The sequence below is a fragment of the Mytilus californianus genome, unplaced genomic scaffold (assembly GCF_021869535.1).
Source record: "Mytilus californianus isolate M0D057914Y unplaced genomic scaffold, xbMytCali1.0.p SCAF_7, whole genome shotgun sequence".
Taxonomy (NCBI): domain Eukaryota; kingdom Metazoa; phylum Mollusca; class Bivalvia; order Mytilida; family Mytilidae; genus Mytilus; species Mytilus californianus.
Window position 1 is genome coordinate 74,596,305 of NW_026262723.1, and position 23,709 is coordinate 74,620,013.

General features: G+C 32.3%; 1 protein-coding gene across 2 annotated transcripts in view; it reads right to left on the reverse strand.

Annotated features, from left to right (window-relative positions):
• LOC127708480 (protein ecdysoneless homolog) overlaps window positions 1-23,709 on the reverse strand; it is a 63,237-nt gene that overhangs the window by 30,728 nt on the left and 8,800 nt on the right. For both annotated transcript variants that reach the window (XR_007985279.1, XM_052213356.1), the window contains exons 5-8: window positions 23,452-23,593; window positions 21,313-21,363; window positions 18,074-18,202; window positions 15,147-15,281 (exon numbers count right to left, since the gene is read on the reverse strand). Coding sequence is in view for 1 of the 2 variants with exons in the window: in XM_052213356.1 (XP_052069316.1) it covers window positions 15,147-15,281; window positions 18,074-18,202; window positions 21,313-21,363; window positions 23,452-23,593 (457 nt within the window). In the remaining variant the exon portion in view is untranslated. The remainder of the gene's footprint in view (window positions 1-15,146; window positions 15,282-18,073; window positions 18,203-21,312; window positions 21,364-23,451; window positions 23,594-23,709) is intronic.

A 23,709-nucleotide genomic window follows, 5' to 3' on the forward strand; every position in this document is an offset into this window, starting at 1 on the left:
CAATTACCCCCAAACTCAATTCCAGCTTTCCCTTTGTGATATGGAACCTTGTAGTTCAATTTCAGAAAGATCCATACACTTACACACAAGATATTATCATGAAACTAGAAAAATGCTTGTTTTTTGCCCCTTTTTTGGCCCCTAATTCCTAAAATTTTGAGGCAATTACCCCCAAAACCAATCCCAGCATTCCCTTTGTGATATGGAACCTTGTGGCACAATGTCAGAGAGATCCATACACTAACACACAAGTTATGTCTGGAAGTTACAAAAATGCTTATTTTTGGCCCCTTTTTGGCCCCTAATTCCTTAACTGTTGGTACCATAACCCCCAAAATCAATCCCAACCTTCCTTTTGTGGTATTGAACCTTATGGTAAAATTTCACGGAGATCCATTCACTTAAACTAAAGTTAGAGTGCGAAAACCAATGTGTCTTCGGACGATGCCGGACGACGCCAACGTCATACCAATATACGACCAAAAAATTTTTAATTTTTGCGGTCGTATAAAAATATAGTGTCAAATCTTTCATATGGATTTTTTGGTAAAAAAAAAAGATGCAACATTTGCAGATATTTTTACTGGTCTTCCTTTATAAATATGCATTTCTTTAAACATAATTTAAAAGCAGTGTAAGGGAAGTAACCAAAATGTTGTATTTGGATTACCTCCCTTACACTGTTTTAAATTATCTTTATTGTTCATTAACCATTACTTTATACATAATTTAAAAGCAGTGTAAGGGAGATAATTTCAATGATGAATTTGATTTATCTCCCTTACACTGCTTTAAATTATGTTTTGTACTAAAGTATTTGTCCATTAACCAGGACAACCTTGTTTTTCCCCCTTTTTTGCCCCTAATTCCTAAACGGTTTGAGCCATAACCCCCCAAAGCAAATCCTAACAATCCCTTTGTGGTATGGAAACTTGTAGTATAATTTCAGAGAGATCCATACACCGTTCCACAGTTATTGTCTGGAAACTAGAAAATGCTTATTTTTGGCCCCTTTTTGGCCCCTAATTCCTTAACTGTTGGTACAATAACCCCCAAAATCAATCCCAACCTTCCTTTTGTGGTATTTAACCTTATGGTCAAATTTCAAAAAGATCCATTCACTTAAACTAAAGTTAGAGTGCGAAAACCAATGTGTCTTCGGACGACGACGCCGGACGACGACGACGACGCCAACGTCATACCAATATACGACCACAAAATTTTTTTGCGGTCGTATAAAAACAGGACCCAAAATTAAAAATCTAAATACTCGGTTAGATTTGGCATATCAAAGAACCCCAATAATTTAATTTTTGATGAAATCAAACAAAGTTTAATTTTGGACCCTTTTGACCTCAATATGAACCAATTTGATAGCGGGCCCACAAATAAAAAATCTAAATACATGGTAAGATTCAGCATATCAAAGAACCCCATATATTCAATTTTTGTTGAAATCAAACAAAGTTTAATTTTGGACCCCAATTTGGACCAACTTGAAAACTGGGCCAAAAATCTAAAATATAATTACATGTTTAGATTCAGCATATCAAAGAACCCCATATATTCAATTTTTGTTGAAATCAAACAAAGTTTAATTTTGGACCCCAACTTGGACCAACTTGAAAACTGGGCCCATAATCAAAAATCTAAACACATGTTTAGATTCAGCATATCAAAGAACCCCAAGAATTCAATTTTTGTTAAAATCAAACTAAGTTAAATTTTGGACCCTTTGGACCTTAATGTAGACCAATTTAAAAACGGGACCCAAAATTAAAAATCTAAATACACGGTTAGATTTGGCATATCAAAGAACCCCAATAATTCAATTTTTGATGAAATCAAACAAAGTTTAATTTTGGACCCTTTTGACCTCAATATGAACCAATTTGATAGGGGGTCCACAAATAAAAAATCTAAATACATGGTTAGATTCAGCATATCAAAGTACCCTAAAAATTCAATTTTTGTTAAAATCAAACTAAGTTTAATTTTGGACCCTTTTGACCTTAATGTAGACCAATTTGAAAACGGAACCAAAAATTAAAAATCTAAATACACGGTTAGATTCGGCATATCAAAGAACCCCAATAATTCAATTTTTGATGAAATCAAACAAAGTTAAATTTTGGACCCTTTGGACCTCAATGTGGACCAATTTAAAAACGGGGCCCAAAATCCAAAAACTTAATACATGGTTAGATTCAGCATATCAAAGAACCCCAAGAATTCAATTTTTGTTAAAATCAAACTAAGTTAAATTTTGGACCCTTTGGACCTTAATGTAGACCAATTTAAAAACGGGACCCAAAATTAAAAATCTAAATACACGGTTAGATTTGGCATATCAAAGAACCCCAATAATAATTTAATTTTTGATGAAATCAAACAAAGTTTAATTTTGGACCCTTTTGACCTCAATATGAACCAATTTGATAGGGGGTCCACAAATAAAAAATCTAAATACATGGCTAGATTCAGCATATCAAAGTACCCTAAAAATTCAATTTTTGTTAAAATCAAACTAAGTTTAATTTTGGACCCTTTTGACCTTAATGTAGACCAATTTGAAAACGGAACCAAAATTTAAAAATCTAAATACACGGTTAGATTCGGCATATCAAAGAACCCCAATAATTCAATTTTTGATGAAATCAAACAAAGTTAAATTTTGGACCCTTTGGACCTCAATGTGGACCAATTTAAAAACGGGGCCCAAAATCCAAAAACTTAATACACGGTTAGATACAGCATATTAAAGAACCCCAAGAATTCAAGAATAAAACCCCATTGAAATTGATAAAAAAATAAGCAATTTATACGAAGTATCTTCTTTTGCACAATACTGTGCAATTGAATATTTCTTGCTATTGTGCAATACTGTACAATTGACAATTTCTTGCTATTGCGCAATATTGTGCTATTGGATATTTCTTGCTATTGCACAATACTGTGCAATTGAAGATTTCTTGCTATTGCGCAATACTGTGCAATTGAAGATTTCTTGCAATTGTGCAATACTGTGCAATTGAAAATTTCTTGCTATTGCACAATACTTATTATATAATAATTTACACATCCTGTTTGGTGTGTATCTCCTACCATATCATTATTATTTGCTTTTAAATATTAATCAGAAATAACCAACTTAAAATGGAAATTTTAAAAGAAAAAAAAAAGGAAAAAAAGAAAAAAAAAGAATCCCCCCCCCCAAATTTTTTGAACCCCCTTATGATTCATCACCCCCAAACTCAATCCCAGCCTTCCCTTTGTGGTATGGTACCTTGCAGTACAATTTCAGAGAGATCCATACACTTGAACACAAGTTATTGTCTGGAAACTAGAAAAATGCTTATTTATGGCCCCTTTTTGGCCCCCAATTCCTAAACGTTTCGGGCAATTACCCCCAAACTCAATTCCAGCTTTCCCTTTGTGATATGGAACCTTGTAGTACAATTTCAGAAATATCCAAACACTTACACACAAGTTATTGTCATGAAACTAGAAAAATGCTTGTTTTTTGCCCCTTTTTTGGCCCCTAATTCCTAAAATTTTGAGGCAATTACCCCCAAAATCAATTACAGCCTTCCCTTTGTGATATGGAACCTTGTGGTACAATATCAGAGAGATCCATACACTTACACACAAGTTATTGTCTGGAAGTAACAAAAATGCTTATTTTTGGCCCCTTTTTGGCCCCTAATTCCTTAACTGTTGGTACCATAACCCCCAAAATCAATCCCCACCTTCCTTTCGTGGTATTGAACCTTATGGTAAAATTTCATGGAGATCCATTCACTTAAACTAAAGTTAGAGTGCGAAAACCAATGTGTCTTCGGACGACGCCGGACGACGCCAGACGACGACGACGACGATGCCAACGTCATACCAATATACGACCAAAAAATTTTCAATTTTTGCGGTCGTATAAAAAGTGCTCACACATTATAAGTCATCACTGTCAAGCGGCTGATCTGATATATATGTTACAGTGAATTTGTATAATCAGGGATTATGAAGAATCCCTGATTTTTCAGGGATTATGTAGAATCACTAAAATCATTAGTGATTATATATAATCCCTGAAAATGACCAGTGATTTTACATAATCACTGAACATTTTATTAATCATTCTACAAATTCCCTGAAATGATTTTAGGGATAATCAATAATTCAAAGATCCTTTGTTTGATAAAAATTAAATATAGACAAATTATCATTTGCTTTTTTCTTATTTCTTGAAAGTTTAAGTGAATAGTAAGCCCGGATTAAAATTGTTTAAAGGCTCCTACCATCTCTTATATTTCATACAGCCTACACTCTATACATCGTTATACATTAACATAGGATGGGGGCTGTTGGACATGGATCTAGAAAATAATAAATCTAAAATATCTGACGAAAAAATGAATTTTGTAAATTGCAAAAGCAATAAAAAACTAGATAAACAGAAATAAAAGTACTAGTTATCAAGTACATGTACATATTTCCACAATTGGCGTCTCATTAGTATACTAATGTTTTGATCATATTTGGGACTTGTTGTTGTTAAACCTGTTGTACGTTAGTTATGGCGTTGTCACTTTATTTTTGATTTTTTAGTTTGAATGTCCCTCTTTAAGCAAAGAATTAAATTCACGTAGACAAATTTTATCGACCGCAAAAATACATTGGTATCACATCGTCGTCGTTGTCGTCGTCAGTGTCGTCCGAAGACATATGGTTTCCGGACAATAACTTTAGTATAAGTTAAGAGAAATCTATGAAATTTAAACACAAGGTATATAACCACAACAGGAAGGTTAGGATTGATTTTTGGGGTTATGGTTCCAACATTTTGAGAATTAGGGGCCAAAAAGAGGCCCAAATAAGCATTTTTTTAGTTTCCAGACAATAACAATTGAGTTTGATGGTTAATGCTCCAAATGGGGATTAAAAAAGTTTAAAAGGGAGGGTTCAATTCTTTTTAAGGGGTCCATAATTTTTTTGAAAATTTTCCAGATTTCAAATTTTTTAAAAGTTTCAAGAAGAAATCATCAATTGCACAGTATTGCGCATTAGATTTGAAAAATCTTTGACCACTTTTATTTTGTGTCATAAACCTATATCATGTCAAAAATTGGATCACAATCCGAATTCAGATAGTATCAAGCTTGAATATTGTGTCCAAATTTGCCCCAACTGTTCAGGGTTCGACCACTGCGGTCGTATCAGGCTGGGCTCAGCGAAGCATTTCATTTTTAGTTGATATGCAATCTTCTTGATTTTAAGTCCATCATGATTTAACAAGATCATATGACAAAAATGTTCTAAGTGTAAATCCACAGTGTATGATTGTGGTAAAACAAATGGTGTAGAATGTTATGGAACATCTGTTTTGTGTATTTTGTGTTCCAATGAACACGAAATTCTAAATGATAGAACTTGCTCAAATAATGCATAGAAAAACATACAGAACGAACGATCTGTTATGATTTTAATATATTTTTACATGATTTCCAAAACCAAAGTAGAATAAGGTGAGCGATACTGGCTCTTGGGGGCCTCTAGTTTTGGTATCTTAGATGTTTGTACGTAAAACTATTTTTCTCTTAGACGTGTAGTAAAATCTCATTCAATATATGAAGGACAAGGTTTTTAAAAATGTGGATGTTGTAGTAAAAGCAGATGTGCCACGATCAAATAGATGTGCCACCAAAAAAAGCAGGACAAACGTGCAATAGTCGATGTCACCCAAATTTAGTTTGTAAAAATAGATGATTGTTTTTGAAATATTGTTCTTAACATTTTAATATAATTTGTGCTTTATATTTAAGTTTATTGTTCCTAACATTTTAATATGTTGTGCCTAAAATTTTCAATGTATTGAGGTTATCATTTTAATATATTGTGCTTAACATTTTACAATTTATGTTTATAATGTGGTTTTAATATGATTATTTAAGAATTAATTATTCAACTTTTATTCATTTCCTATAAAATAAATCGTTTTTATCATTTCAGTTATTATGTATAATCCCTGACATTTTTTCTAGTGATTATACATAATTCCTGAAAATTTTAGTGATTATATATAATCCCTAAACTGACCAGTGATTCTACATAATCCCTGAAAATTTTAGGGATTCTACATAATCCCTGATTATACAAATTCACTGTAACATATATAGGAATTCATTCTGTTCAGTAGGACTGGAGGAATGTGTGACAAAAATATTAAGTTTAATTCACTATATTGAAAAAAATTTTTAAATCAAATATTTTTCTTACTGATTTTGTGGCAATTTTTTGTTGAAATATCACTACAATATCTATACAAGCAGGTAACTCATCATGACCCCCAAATAGACATATTTTACCCTTCTTTATAAAATCTAATTTAGCACTGTCAGTTAATGATAGATTTATTAACTATAACTACCAGCATTATTGGTCAATAATAGCTTGATGAGAAAAAAATTACCAATTTATTACATATTTGGTATTGATTACATAGACAATCAACTGACGAAATGTCAAATTCAAGGTTAAAATTAATTACTTTATTCATTTGATTAAGTGTTTAATTATCTGTGTTGTTTGTCAACTTAAAAATTGAAGGCTGCAATCAATAAACTAATAACATTGGTATCAGTGAAACAAGTTACAAGGTGACCATGACACAGCCAAAGTTCTCCCAAGGCCTTATAGTACCATGGTACTACCTGAATAGATTTTATAAAAGAATTATTGTAAGTGATGTTCCAGAATTAAAAGCATGGGGGGTGGGAGGCACTTTTTTAAGATACAGACCACCCATAAAAATAATGTTTTTCGTTTTACTTCTAATTCTTGCAAAGTTTTAAGGAAAATGCAACCACCCATATTTAATTACTTTGATTGCCTCCAATCCCCCCACCGTATTAGCTACTATTTGGACAAAAAATCAAAATACGATTCTTTTTGTTTCCAGTATTAATAAAAGCAGAATTTTGAAATAATATTTCGTGTAAGCAGTCAGTTTGGCCCAAATTTCTCAAAATAAGCTAAAACAAGAATGTGTCCATAGTACACAGATGCCCCACTCGCACTATCATTTTCTATGTTCAGTGGACCATGAAATTGGGGTCAAAACTCTAATTTGGCATTAAAATTAGAAAGATCATACCATAGGGAACATGTGTACTAAGTTTCAATTTGATTGGACTTCAACTTCATCAAAAACTACCTTGACCAAAAACTTTAAGCTGAAACGGAACAGACGGAAGGACGGACGGACGGACGGAGGGACGAACGGACGCACAGACCGAAAAACATAATGCCCCTAGGTGGGCCAGGGGCATAAAAATATCGCTGATGTATTAATGACTTGCAAGTCAATCATTCAACCTCAATTGAATCTGTATTCATGTGACTATCAATTTAACCCCTTAGCTGGAGATTGGTTACACATGTATTAGGCATTTTTAGCTATTAAAAGGCAAAGAATGTCAACATTGAAAGTGAAACAAGGGTGAACAATTTCAGGCATCTAGGCTAAAATACATATGAAATGCTGATATATATTATCAAGTCCATGCATTGTTTATTTTAGACTTTTTGCAATTTGGACATACATTTTAGTATGTTATAAATCAAATATGAGAATTTGAGTCAAATCAGTGAACATGGTTTTGACAGCTAATGCCCCTTTAATGTACTGCTCATGGTCATCAAAAGAGGTCTTGATCTTTCTAGAAGGTAAGAACTCTCAAGTTCCTCAATGAATACCTTTAATTAACAAATGAAGACCAGCAACAAGTTCTGTTCTTTTTACATATTTGTTATTTTCTAGTATTTCATTGTATATTTGTTTCAGGTATGGCCATCTATATTTCTCTATTGAAATTCAAATAAAACTTTTTATTATTATCTTCTTGTTTGCAAATCCATTCAAAATAATGCGTAATCCATCAAATTCCTCATGGAGATTTGCAGAAGATGTTTACAAAACAAACCCTAACCATTGTTAAAGACTGATAGAAATCTTGTCAGTCCATAATTATCTCCCTTTAACTTTATAATGTTATCTACCATTTTGTAAGTAAGTTTCAAAGAAATAGGAGCAATGAATACTATAAAATGTATACATCTATAGTCACTATTCAAATGTTAGAAAATTAAATATCTTTCACATGTATCAGGCATCAGTTATCTCTTTCATTAGGTTTGACCTCTTTTTTCATTCTTTTTGTCACTTTTTTCGACCCCATAATACACACTATTAAAAAAAAAGAATTCTATTGATGTATAAATTTTCTCATTCTTACTGTTTTTTTTGCAAGGATTTTTGTGCTTACTGTTTGTCCATTTGTAAACCTGAAGTTCTGACTAAGTACTCATTTCTATTTGAATATCACTTTCCTATAACCATATACAAAGACAAAGATATCAGATGATTAACAGTAAGCCTCCATGGTACTGTAATCTCCCTGTTGTACTGTTTGGTATTAGACATACAGTTTAATAAAAATCAAAGTTTTAAAGAATTGTTATTATTTACATCTCTAGTGATACAAACAGTTCTGCAAATTGTACCAGTGTTTGATTGTCTATTTTCAGTTTTCCGAATCCTTAAAAAGTGATAAACACAACTTTATGACTACTTAGTGTAGTAAACTATTGACACAGAGTTATGTCTCTTCTGTATCATGAATGTAATTTTGATAGTAAAATACCAATGTTGAAGCTAAATTTGCAATATTTTATCATGTAAACTATGCAAAACAATCAAAGTCAATGAACCATGCATCAAAATTTTAACTAAGCAAAAGTTTCAGTCAATAGACCATGACTGGGGGACAGGGTGAAATAATCTCCATGGATAATAGATGTGCTAATGCTGATACAACTGTATACCAAATATCATTGAGTTATGGTACCACTGATGGTTCCCTTCAAACTGACCTAAACACATACTGTTACCTTGATAATATATTTGCCTTAATTAATCAAGAATTTTTTTAATTTTTCTGTGGAAAATTAACCAAGAGAACTTACTTTAAATAAATCGAACACAGACAGCAATAATTGTCCATTTCTTTAATTCAGTTTCACACGAGAAAAGTATATACAAGTATTTACGAAAAAAAAAAATTTTGTTCCCTATTGCTAATTTTCCCAATTTGGACTGTGATATTTCTTTGGCCCCTTCTTACAGTGTGTATATTTCACAATTTGTTTGTTATGCCTGTGTCTGTTGTGAAATTTTAGATTTCAATGAACGTAATCTATGTATAACTGGTAAATTATTAAGTCAGGAATTTCTTTACCACAAATTAATTTAAACTTTTACTAAATTCTTCCAAAGATACAGATTTGGTTAGGAAGTTTGCTGTATCTGAATATCACACTCTAAATTTTAGGATTATATTGTTTAAAAAGCCCGTAAATTTAGATATGATCCATGTAAACCCATTGATCCTTAAGAATAGATTTATTCTTAAAGGTTATCAATTTAGTATTGTAGTAAAATCTTTTAATATTGTTTTTATCAATACTAACATTGATTTTGTTTTTTTATTTTATCTGGGCAAGAATAACCACTACAGATTTGAATAATTAAAGCCAATTAATAAATTCTCCAGGTGACAGAGAAAAGTCATCTAACCAAGCCTACTACAGGACAAAAGGTATTACACCTCATTTGTTGATTGTTGACTGTCAGCTGATTATTGTTATTCCATTATTTTTTTGTGATATGCTCCACTTAGCTATTGGTAAACACGCAAGAAATTTTTGATCCAAATGGCAATCCAAATGTAAACAAATGAAAATGGCGACCTCCATGATGGAAAACAAAAAATGTTTTTGCAAAATTACTTCATCCATTTGTTTAAATTTTGCTTATTGAATTTGTTAACAGTCAAGGGTAATCTGTTTATGCCTATATTCATACAGTTATCTACATTACAATGAAGTTTTATTGAAATCCATCCAAATTTACATTTATTTAAGAGGGGTTTCAATTACATTTATAGATAGCCAAATACATGTAGCTGATCAGTGTTCCCTCCTGGCCGTTTTAGTGCTGCAGTATTCAGCGCTATTACATTTTAGTGCTGTACTATTGGGCATACTGCAGCACTAACCAATCACAACACAGCACTATTGATTTTTTCAATTTTCAAATTTCCTGTGATTACCTGTACAATTTCAATCAAGTGCATGTGATGGCCTGGTTGATTTGTCTGAGATTTTACCTTACAGTGTCAAATATTGGAGGGGCCAGCTCAATGAAAGAACAAAATGGCGTCAATGGCAGAACTTTTACTTTCAAAAAGACATTAACTGGACCAGACTCTTTTTTACAGGACATTTACACATATGATTGGGTCAAAATACAAAAATTTACGGGTCATTTGGTCCAGTAATGTATATCACTTCACTGGACCAAACCAATTTTTACTGGTCTTTGCCCAATATCCAGCGACCTTGGGAATGACTAGGATAAGCAAAACGCAAAATCGTGTAAATTTACATACCATTATTGATAATCAAGTTAACTATCCAATTTTCAATTGATTTTAATTAAATATCATTTCAAATCAATATAAACAGAGGATTGCTTGGGTTTGAAATGGCATTTAATTATTCATAGAAACAATCATGTAATTAATTTGTACCAGTACCAACTGTGTCATCTCTATTTTTCTCTGAGTGTATAAATATTGTTATTTGTCTGTTCCTGAAAGACCTATCTCGGAATTGGAACTCTTTCTATGCTTTTGCATAACTTTTATTTTTAAATAGAATTATTTCTTATGTCAAATTTTGGTTATGATATCTATAAAGGAGAATGTTTGTAGCCCAATTCTTGAATTGTTCCTGACTGCTTTGAATTTGTATTTTAACCAGTGAGATGAATCATGTCCCCTTTCTTTCACAAAATTAGTATTTAAATAGAAAGTTGTATCCTTTCCAATATTACTTTCTAAAAAAAATAAAGGTTATGTTATGTTAAAATGTTTGAATTCCTTGGTATGGGCCTGTCAGAAAAATAAATTTCACTACAAGGCAGTAATACTTTCACTATATTAACTCATGTTTCTTGCATATTATTTTAAATAAATTCTCACATCAATACATATAATACATTATTCTATTTTCTAATTATTTGGTCAGCATTTAATAAAATGCTTCGCTGGGCGCAGCTTGATACGACCGCAGAGGTCGAACCCTGAACAGTTGGGGCAAGTATGGACACAACATTCAAGCTTGATACAGCTCTGAATTTGGATTGTGATTAAATATTTGACACAGCATAGGTTTCTGACACAGAAAGAATGTGGTCTAAGAACTTCAATTTTTTTAATTTACCTATTATGGTCCAATGTCCAAAATCAAAATACATGGTTAGATTCAGCATATCAAAGAACCCCATATATTCAATTTTTGTTGAAATCGAACAAAGTTTAATTTTGGACCCCAACTTGGACAAACTTGAAAACTGGTCCCATAATCAAAAATCTAAACACATGTTTAGATTCAGCATATCAAAGTACCCCAAGAATTCAATTTTTGTTAAAATCAAACTAAGTTTAATTTTGGACCCTTTGGACCTTAATGTAGACCAATTTAAAAAACGGGACCCAAAATTAAAAATCTAAAAACACGGTTAGATTTGGCATATCAAAGAACCCCAATAATTCAATTTTTGATGAAATCAAACAAAGTTTAATTTTGGACCCTTTTGACCTCAATATGAACCAATTTGATAGCAGGCCCACAAAATAAAAAATCTAAATACATGGTAAGATTCAGCATATCAAAGAACCCCATATATTCAATTTTTGTTGAAATCAAACAAAGTTTAATTTTGGACCCCAATTTGGACCAACTTGAAAACTGGGCCAAAAATCTAAAATCTAAATACATGTTTAGATTCAGCATATCAAAGAACCCCATATATTCAATTTTTGTTGAAATCAAACAAAGTTTAATTTTGGACCCCAACTTGGACCAACTTGAAAACTGGGCCCGTAATCAAAAATCTAAACACATGTTTAGATTCAGCATATCAAAGAACCCCAAGAATTCAATTTTTGTTAAAATCAAACTAAGTTTAATTTTGGACCCTTTGGACCTTAATGTAGACCAATTTAAAAATGGGACCCAAAATTAAAAATCTAAATACACGGTTAGATTTGGCATATCAAAGAACCCCAATAATTCAATTTTTGATGAAATCAAACAAAGTTTAATTTTGGACCCTTTTGACCTCAATATGAACCAATTTGATAGCGGGTCCACAAATAAAAAATCTAAATACATGGTTAGATTCAGCATATCAAAGAACCCCAAGAATTCAATTTTTGATGAAATCAAACAAAGTTTAATTTTGGACCCTTTTGACCTCAATGTGGACAAAGTTGATAACGGGGCCCAAAAATCAAAAATCTAAATACATGGTTAGATTCAGCATATCAAAGAACCCCATATATTCAATTTTTGTTGAAATCAAACAAAGTTTAATTTTGGACCCCGATTTGGACCAACTTGAAAACTGGGCCCATAATAAAAAATCTAAATACATGTTTAGATTCAGCATATCAAAGTACCCTAAAAATTCAATTTTTGTTAAAATCAAACTAAGTTTAATTTTGGACCCTTTGGACCTTAATGTAGACCAATTTAAAAAACGGGACCCAAAATTAAAAATCTAAAAACACGGTTAGATTTGGCATATCAAAGAACCCCAATAATTCAATTTTTGATGAAATCAAACAAAGTTTAATTTTGGACCCTTTTGACCTCAATATGAACCAATTTGATAGCAGGCCCACAAAATAAAAAATCTAAATACATGGTAAGATTCAGCATATCAAAGAACCCCATATATTCAATTTTTGTTGAAATCAAACAAAGTTTAATTTTGGACCCCAATTTGGACCAACTTGAAAACTGGGCCAAAAATCTAAAATCTAAATACATGTTTAGATTCAGCATATCAAAGAACCCCATATATTCAATTTTTGTTGAAATCAAACAAAGTTTAATTTTGGACCCCAACTTGGACCAACTTGAAAACTGGGCCCGTAATCAAAAATCTAAACACATGTTTAGATTCAGCATATCAAAGAACCCCAAGAATTCAATTTTTGTTAAAATCAAACTAAGTTTAATTTTGGACCCTTTGGACCTTAATGTAGACCAATTTAAAAATGGGACCCAAAATTAAAAATCTAAATACACGGTTAGATTTGGCATATCAAAGAACCCCAATAATTCAATTTTTGATGAAATCAAACAAAGTTTAATTTTGGACCCTTTTGACCTCAATATGAACCAATTTGATAGCGGGTCCACAAATAAAAAATCTAAATACATGGTTAGATTCAGCATATCAAAGAACCCCAAGAATTCAATTTTTGATGAAATCAAACAAAGTTTAATTTTGGACCCTTTTGACCTCAATGTGGACAAAGTTGATAACGGGGCCCAAAAATCAAAAATCTAAATACATGGTTAGATTCAGCATATCAAAGAACCCCATATATTCAATTTTTGTTGAAATCAAACAAAGTTTAATTTTGGACCCCGATTTGGACCAACTTGAAAACTGGGCCCATAATAAAAAATCTAAATACATGTTTAGATTCAGCATATCAAAGTACCCTAAAAATTCAATTTTTGTTAAAATCAAACTAAGTTTAATTTTGGACCCTTTTGACCTTAATGTAGACCAATTTGAAAACGGAACCAAAAATTAAGAAACTAAATACACGGTTAGATTTGGCATATCAAAGAACCCCAATAATTCAATTTTTGATGAAATCAAACAAAGTTAAATTTTGGACCCTTTGGACCTCAATGTGGACCAATTTAAAAACGGGGCCCAAAATCCAAAAACTTAATACACGGTTAGATTCAGCATATTAAAGAACCCCAAGAATTCAAGAATAAAACCCCATTGAAATTGATCAAGAAATAAGCAATTTATACGAAGTATCTTCTTTTGCACAATACTGTGCAATTGAATATTTCTTGCTATTGTGCAATACTGTACAATTGACAATTTCTTGCTATTGCGCAATATTGTGCTATTGGATATTTCTTGCTATTGCGCAATACTGTGCAATTGAAGATTTCTTGCTATTGCGCAATACTGTGCAATTGAAGATTTCTTTCAATTGTGCAATACTGTGCAATTGAAAATTTCTTGCTATTGCACAATACTTATTATATAATAATTTACACATCCTGTTTGGTGTGTATCTCCTACCATATCATTATTATTTGCTTTTAAATATTAATCAGAAATACCCAACTTAAAATGGAAAATTTTAAAAGAAAAAAAAAAGGAAAAAAAGAAAAAAAAAGAAAAAAAAAAATCCCCCCCCCCCAAATTTTTTGAACCCCCTTATGATTCATCACCCCAAAACTCAATCCCAGCCTTCCCTTTGTGGTATGGTACCTTGCAGTACAATTTCAGAGCGATCCATACACTTAAACACAAGTTATTGTCTGGAAACTAGAAAAATGCTTATTTTTGGCCCCTTTTTGGCCCCCAATTCCTAAACGTTTCGGGCAATTACCCCCAAACTCAATTCCAGCTTTCCCTTTGTGATATGGAACCTTGTAGTACAATTTCAGAAATATCCAAACACTTACACACAAGTTATTGTCATGAAACTAGAAAAATGCTTGTTTTTTGCCCCTTTTTTGGCCCCTAATTCCTAAAATTTTGAGGCAATTACCCCCAAAATCAATTACAGCCTTCCCTTTGTGATATGGAACCTTGTGGTACAATGTCAGAGAGATCCATACACTTACATACAAGTTATGTCTGGAAGTTACAAAAATGCTTATTTTTGGCCCCTTTTTGGCCCCTAATTCCTTAACTGTTGGTACCATAACCCCCAAAATCAATCCCCACCTTCCTTTCGTGGTATTTAACCTTATGGTAAAATTTCATGGAGATCCATTCACTTAAACTAAAGTTAGAGTGCGAAAACCAATGTGTCTTCGGACGACGCCGGACGACGCCAGACGACGACGACGACGACGAAGACGACGACGACGCCAACGTCATACCAATATACGACCAAAAAATTTTCAATTTTTGCGGTCGTATAAAAAGTAGAAAATAAAGCAGAGTATACAATATATAAATATCTTCTTACCTTGAAGTAGCCATGTTTGATCAGAGATTTGAGGTATCTTTGCCATCTTACATCATCCACTGATAAGTTGTGGCCATTTGAATTTTGTTCTTGTCTCTCAGAACACTTTGAACATAAAATTTCAAAGCCATGAGCCTATAAAAATATGATAATATATAAGTTGATTTGTAACAAGATTAGATTTGTGTGTAGGACATACACACTAAATACGAAATTTTCATGTGTAGGTCAAGAGTTTAATGCTGTTCATACTTTCCTAAACATTCAAGAACTGTGTTTCACAATATAGTAAGACTGCAGATATGTATATTTCAATAATGCCTGTAAATAGACCATAAAATGTGTGTCATTGTTACCAATTTAATTGAATTATTTGTACCCTACAACAAAATCATTACAATGAACATCTCTCTTATTCCATCATAGAGTTTCTGAGATATAGACCTAAATAAAATGCTCCGCTGGGCGCAGCTTGATATGACCGCAGAGGTCGAACCCTGAACAGTTGGGACAAGTATGGACACAACATTCAAGCTTGATACAGCACTGAATTTGGATTGTGATTAAATATTTGACACAGCATAGGTTTCTGACACAGAATGAATGTAATCTAAGAACTTAAAAATTTTTAATTTACCTATTCAAACCATATTATTATTATTTGCTTTTATATATAAATCAGAAATAACCAATTTAAAATGGAAAATTTTAAAGAAAAAAAAGGAAAAAAAATCCCCCCCCCCCAATTTTTTTAACCCCCTTATGATTCATCACCCCCAAACTCAATCCTAGCCTTCCCTTTGTGGTATGGTACCTTGCAGTACAATTTCAGAGAGATCCATACACTTGAACACAAGTTATTGTCTGGAAACTAGAAAAATGCTTGTTTTTTGGCCCCTTTTTGGCCCCTTATTCCTAAACGTTCAAGGCAATTACCCCCAAACTCAAACCCAGCTTTCTCTTTGTGATATGGAAGCTTGTAGTACAATTTCATAAAGATCCATACACTTACACACCAGTTATTGTCCTGAAACTAGAAAAATGCTTGTTTTTTTGCCCCTTTTTGGCCCCTAATTCCTAAAATTCTGAGGCAATTACCCCCAAAATCAATTCCAGCCTTCCCTTTGTGGTATGGTACCTTGCAGTACAATTTCAGAGAGAGATCCATACACTTGAACACAAGTTATTGTCTGGAAACTAGAAAAATGCTTATTTTTGGCCCTTTTTTGGCCCCTTTTTCCTAAACATTTTGGGCAATTACCCCCAAACTCAATTCCAGCTTTCCCTTTGTGATATGGAACCTTGTAGTACAATTTAATAAAGATCCATAATCTTACACACAAGTTATTGTCATGAAACTAGAAAAATGCTTGTTTTTTGCCCCTTTTTTTGCCCCTAATTCCTAAAATTTGGAGGCAATTACCCCCTAAATCAATCCCAGCATTCCCTTTGTGATATGGAGCCTTGTAAGTTATGTCTGGAAGTTACAAAAATGCATATTTTTGGCCCCTTTTTGGCCCCTAATTCCTTAACTGTTGGTACCCTAACCCCCAAAATCAATCCCAACCTTCCTTTTGTGGTATTGAACCTTATGGTAAAATTTCATAGAATTCCATTCACTTAAACTAAAGTTAGAGTGCGAAAACCAATGTGTCTTCGGACGACGACGACAACGCCAACGTCATACCAATATACGACCACAAAATTTGTTTGCGGTCGTATAAAAAATGACTTAACAAAAGTCACTCATGCTAGAAAAAAAATTGCTCATAGTGACCAAAATATTTCTAAACTGCACTGATCAATCTGTATGGATTATAGTAGTGGTCATATACTATTGATGAATAATCCAAAATTTCTGAGAAATGGACTTAAAAGGACATAAATAGGTAATCAATTTTCTCTTTTGAATTGTTTTTACATTTTGTCACAGTGGGGCTTTTATGTCCATTTGAGCATTTACCAGAGTATATCTATTGTAACATAATCTTATTGTGCTGCATAAGACTATGTAACATTGAAATGATGCTAAAATATAGATATATTAAAAAAATCACACAATAAGTCATCAAACCAGTGGGAAATAGACATATGCATATCCAGATCTTTAACTAATTCCTCATTCCATGACAGAAATAGACTTATGCATATTTAGAACACTCACTAATTCCTCATTCAATGACAGAAATAGACGTGCATAATTAGATCCTTAACTAATTCCTCATTCCGTGACAGAAAAGGGAAAGCAACATTTGAAGTGGGGCATATAAATAATCATCTATTAACATACTATAATTAATGTCAATTAAAAATATCAATTTTTGAAATAACAAATGAAAATTTGTGTAACGGCTTAATCATGTGATCTACTAACATATTTTGTTGTGATATCATTTGAAATTGCACAGCAATCTAAATTATAAAATATAATAGGGGGTTTGATATCATTTGAAATTGCACAGCAATCTAAATTATAAAATATAATAGGGGGTTTGGAAAGCACTACAATTCACGTTTGATATGTGGTGATTATAATAGAAAATTATCCTTAACTGTTATAGGTAATAATCAATTAAGATCGTGTGCATGGCAGGGTAAAGAAAAAAGTTCCAACCTACTGACCCCCCCCCCCCCCCCCCCCCCCCCCATTTCCCACATGCCACTCTCATTTAGTTATTTCTTGAACAGCCCTTATAAAACTTTAAGAAAAGAGGTTCAAGTAATCAAGTAAATCCAGGAATTTCTGCAATGTTTTTGTAAGCACAATATTGCAACATGATGACAAATCAATCACTCTTCTATTTGTGTAGATAGATTTTTTATTAGTAAATAAAAGAAGACAAGAATCGAGTTTGTCTGTCACCCTACAGTAGCTCTTATCAACATATATTTTATGGGGAGACAGACTCCATAAGATTGGTGCTCACCAATTTCATGCCGAGATCATGTGACAAATATTTAGGGTTTGATGTGCTGGGCATCTGAAATCCACTGCGCTTGTCAGGTTGAAATTCTTGTTGTACCAGCTGAGCATACAAACATCGTGTGAATTTTACCTGTAAAAATATTGTAGTTTCACAAATATGTTATATCTGATTTCAATATCTTTTTTTATCTACTTATAATACTATTATTAGCAATATAGCTGTCAATACAGGCATTTGTCTCACTGGTTCTGCTACAAACATAAAACAACAATTTGATGGGTTGCACTATTACTGTCTGCATATGGGACTGGATCAGTCACACTCTTTGAATCTTATCTTGGATTGTCAGTGGGTTTAACCATTATCCTACTACAATTCATTAAGGCAGCAATGTCATGCTTTAAGTGAGTCTGATTTAAAATTTGAGGAATAAATGCACCCCGTCCCAAACTAGCATCCTCATTAATGGTTGTCTGTGGTAAAACCATGCATGATTTTTTAACAGAATTTGGTGCTGATGGTAGATATTTGGTTTTCTCCTTTCCATTTATTTCACAATCTTTCTATACTGGAGCTTAACATATTGTATAGACACTTGTTGATTGTTCAAGACCAAAGTATGCTACCACTATTACTACTTTGGTTTTTTGTGTAATTGGGTTTCTGTCTTGTTGAAAAATTCAGTAAACAAACTAATTTGCAGGACTATTTTATTTATGAGACTTTCTTGAGTAGGAAAATAAGGCCAACTAAAAATAATTAGATTTTCATCCAGATTTTTTTTTTAAATGAGGCGGGTGGGAGGATTTTATTTTTTAATTTTTATTTCTTCTGAAACCCTTTTGTAATGTATTCTTCATATGCAAGGGTAATAATAAGCTTATTTCATATATATATATATATTTGAACGTTGTTTTCAATTTAGACTTGTATATATACAACTTGTCTAAACATCAGCCCAACAATGTTAGATTTGTAAATTTGCTTTACATTGTTGGGCTGATGTTTAGACGAGTTGTATATACAGAATGTACACAGCCATGTATCACCATCACTGCTGGTGATCTGATGGATAAATCTGTTGTAGAGTTGTCACTGGTTCAGACGTACTTATATATATATATATATAATCTGGATCTGGTGTACAAATTTTAGCACCTCATGTTTGTGGTTTACCAACTTTGCCGCAAGTTTATTGTTTTCTATTTGGTATTAAATTAATATGAAGATCCACTTTGTTACATCTTGTGATCAATTTATTTGGCAATTGTCAATGGCAGTCAGCAGGGTTTAAGAACATCAGTTGTTCGTCCTGTTAGTCAAATGCGTTTTGTTAAAATATACTTTTTCACTTTTTCGGTCTTTTGGAAAATGTTGTTTGTGCTGTATTTAGACCCTTCTACAACGAAATTTGTTTTACATGCACACGTATAAAAATTGCGGTTTTTATCCAACGCAATCATAGGTTTGAACGTAGTTTTCAATTTAGACTTGTTTATATTTTTTCGTTTGGGCTTGTATCATATTTTCCCTCCGGTTTATATGATCCGTTCATCCTATTTTGACTCTTTAAAATTCAAGAGTCTATCCTAAATTGAGGTAAATTATATGGCCTTCCAAATACCATTTCAATCCCTAACATCACTGAAGAGACATTTATTGTTGAAATCTGGATCTGGTGTACAAATTTTAGGACCTCATGTTTGTGGTTTACCATCTTTGCCGCAAGTTTATTGTTTTCTATTTGGTATTAAATTAATATAAAGATCCACTTTGTTACATCTTGTGATCAATTTATTTGGCAATTGTCAATGGCAGTCAGCAGGGTTTAAAAACATCAGTTGTTCATCCTGTTAGTCAAATGTGATTTTGTTAAAATATACTTTTTCACTTTTTTGGTCTTTTGGAAAATGTTGTTTGTGCTGTATTTAGACCCTTCTACAACGAAATTTGTTTTACATGCACACGTATAAAAATCCAACGTGGTTTTGATACAGACCTTGATACAGGTCTGAATTTGGATTGTAATTAAATATTTGATATATTATAGGTTTCTGAATAAATGTAGTCAAAGAACTTGAAATTGGTTATATGAAAGATTTCTTGCTGTTGTGCAATACACTGTGCTGTTGCACAATTCTTCTGTTGTTAGACTATAAACAAATAAAATCTTATTACTCGGAAACGTAAAATCGAAAATTTATAAAAATCAAAAGGGAGCTTACAAAAATAGATATAAACTATTTACCAAAGTTTCATAAAAAAATGCTGAAAATGCTGAAAACTGGAAAATCCCCCTTTTTGTAATGAATAAAACCCCATAAATCGGAAACCTATATTCTGAAATTCATAAAAATCAAAAGGGAGCTCATGTCGATACAAATAAACAATTCACCAAAGTCTCATGCAAATTGGTGAAATTCTTTTTGAGTTATTGTCTGAAAACTGGAAACCCCCCCCCTTTTTTAATGAATAAAACCCCAAAACTCGGAAATGGTAAATCTGAAATTAATAAAAAAAGGAAAGGGAGCTCACATCAATAGATATGAACAATTCAAAAAGTTTCATGCAAATTGGTGAAATTTTTTTTGGGTAATTGTCCGAAAACTGGAAAATCCCCCCTTTTTTAATGAATAAAACCCCAAAACTCGGAAACAGTAAATCCGAAATTTATAAAAAAACAAAAGGGAGCTCACGTTAATAGATATGAACAATTCACAAAAGTTTCATGCAAATTGGTGAAATGTTTTTTGAGTTATTGTCTGAAAACTGAAAAATCCACCCTTTTTTAATGAATAAAACCCCAAAACTCGGAAATGGTAAATCTGAAATTTATAAAAAACGAAAGGGAGCTCACGTCAATAGATATAAACAATTCACCAAAGTTTCATGCATATTGGTTAAAGAGTTTTTGAATTAATGTCCGACATGTTGGCGACGGACGGACGGACGGACAGACGAACGGTCAACGGTATACCATAATACGTCCCGTAAATGGGCGTATAAAAACTGAAATTCGTAGAAATTCTTAAATAAAAAAAATCGGGGCGGGACGATTTTAGAGAGGCGGGCAGGGATGAAAATCTATCAATTAATCTTAATTGGCCAAAACTGAAAAATTTTAACGAAGACCTTCCTTTCATTGTATACATTTGTCATGTATCTTACTGAACAATTTCTACTTTTGGAATATATGGTATAGAAATATTATTGAAAACTGAGATGTTGGATTAACTTACCCTGGATACCACTCTAGTTCCTGGTCTAAAATATCTCATTGTTCTGCATGCCTGAAAGTATACCAAAGAAAAAAGTTGCATGTGTTGTCCTGCTAAGCATACTCCACATGTATTTCATAGTATAAAAAAAAACAGGAAGAAGTTGTCTGACGTTCAGAAAAGCACTCACATCTCACAACTTTTAACTGACACACTGCTGACCAAATGTGGTCATTATGTTTAGTATTTCATGAGAAAAGTGCTACGTAAATATTTATTTTCATACACACACTGAAAATTCAAAGTATCTGCAAACAGAAGGTGAGTTTCTATAGAGAGGAAGTAGGCGTCTGAAAGATCCAAAAATTGCTCACTTTTAAACTCAATAATGTCAAGTTGCTTACCAAATATAAAGGCATTCTGTTCAGTACTTCCTGAGAAAAGTGGGACAAAAATATCCTTTGTTCGATGAGTTGGAACAATGGACAAATGAGAGACAAGGTGATTGCAATAAAGCCCCACTCTAAGATTAGAGATATAATTATTCATTTAAGTTTACTAAGAACTATGCCAGAGCACATTTACATAACTAAACCAGCACTCTGACATCAGAGGTTGAAGTACAAACAAAGATTCATCACTCAAACATTTGCATTTTATATAAGCATATACATGATGCATCCACTTATTCTATCATGTATTTATCAAATATACAGCTGACTTCAAAATAAGTATTCATTTATCAAACATACATTAACAAAAAATCAAAATTTCGCAAGAAGTTAAAAACAACCAAATGAACAGATAATTTGTTTATCTTTAGTATACTATATAAAATAGAGTGGTAGCTAAAGAAGCTACATGTAATAACTATGTGTCTCGTATACAAATTCACCAAAACTGACCTAGAAATAAATGCAATGTGGGGTCTAGAAGCACATTTTTCAAAAACATACCATCCATAAAAAATTCAATATAAACCTCTAAACCAAAAATACATCATCACCAATAATAATTTTAATAATGTGCCTCCTAATCCCTTTATTTGATTATTTAGTTGCACAAAATTAAATTCTATTTACCTGTTTGGTAATTGTGTTAAGTATCAGGTACTAGCTTAAAAAAACAGAAGTTAGACAGATAACTGTGTAACCCTATAAATTGTTGGACAAACAGCTGAACAGAATATATAACAATATGCCTCTCAATTATTATAAAAGGAGCATAAATAAATCAGTTAATCAGAAAATCTTTAATAAATAACCCTCTTCCTTAGCAATGACCTTAAGGGACAAAGGAAATGAGGGTTAAAAGTCAATAAGACAGCATCCCAACAAAAAAATTATCAAAGTAAATTTTTTAGGGACAAAGGAAATGAGGGGTAATAAAGAGCTGCGTCATGAGCGTCACTTTTTCAATCGAATAAAGTTCAAGAACTCCTCAATGTCACATCAGAAATTTATAAAAAACTAAAGGGAGCTTATCATAATAGATATAAACCCGTCACCAAAGTTTCATGAAAACTGCTTAAAGCATTTTTGATTTATTTTCCGAAAACTGGAAAATCCCCCCTTCATTATGAATAAAATCCCATTACTGGAAACGTAAAATCTAAAATTTATAAAAATCTAAAGGGAGCTTACGTCAATAGATATAAACAATTCAAAGTTTCATGAAAATTAGTTAAAGTGTTTTTGAGTTATTGTCAGACATGTTCACGACAGACGGACAGACAGGCGGACGAAAGGACAGAGGTATACCATAATACGTCACAAAAATAGGACCTATAAAAATCAATAAGACAGCGTCCCAACAAAAAAGTTATCAAAGTAAATGTTTCTAAATGTCAAATGTTTCTAAATCCAATTTTCCCCATATTAATTTTTAAGGCTTCATCTGCCTCTTCTTTTACCTGTTTCCTTGATTTTCTGTTTGTGTGTTTCTATAAGACATAACTATGTTTTATTATATATTACAGAGGAGAAAAGAATGTTCTATCGCTAGGGTTATCACCCAGTATTATTAACCATCAAGTAAATCAAAAGTTTTTCAAACTGAGAATTCATTAAACATTGAAAAACAACTGAAATGAAAGTGGAGCAGAATTCAATAGATGAGCTAAAGGATATTTACTACTTTGTAAATTACCAGTATATTTACCTTCAAGTCTATGGGATCTCTGTAGTAGAATGCATTAACCCCTGCAGCTATTAATGATGGTTTTGTATCTAAAACAACAGCAAGATTGGCTGGGATGTAACAGTGAGCATAATGGACTTCTTTCTTCACTCTATCAGATAATCTACATATACAATATAATCATATAAATTATAACATAAACTTTGGGCAACACCTGTTTTACATGCATGGACCATAGTGATTGCCTATAATTGCTTACATCCACTTTATTTGAACTTT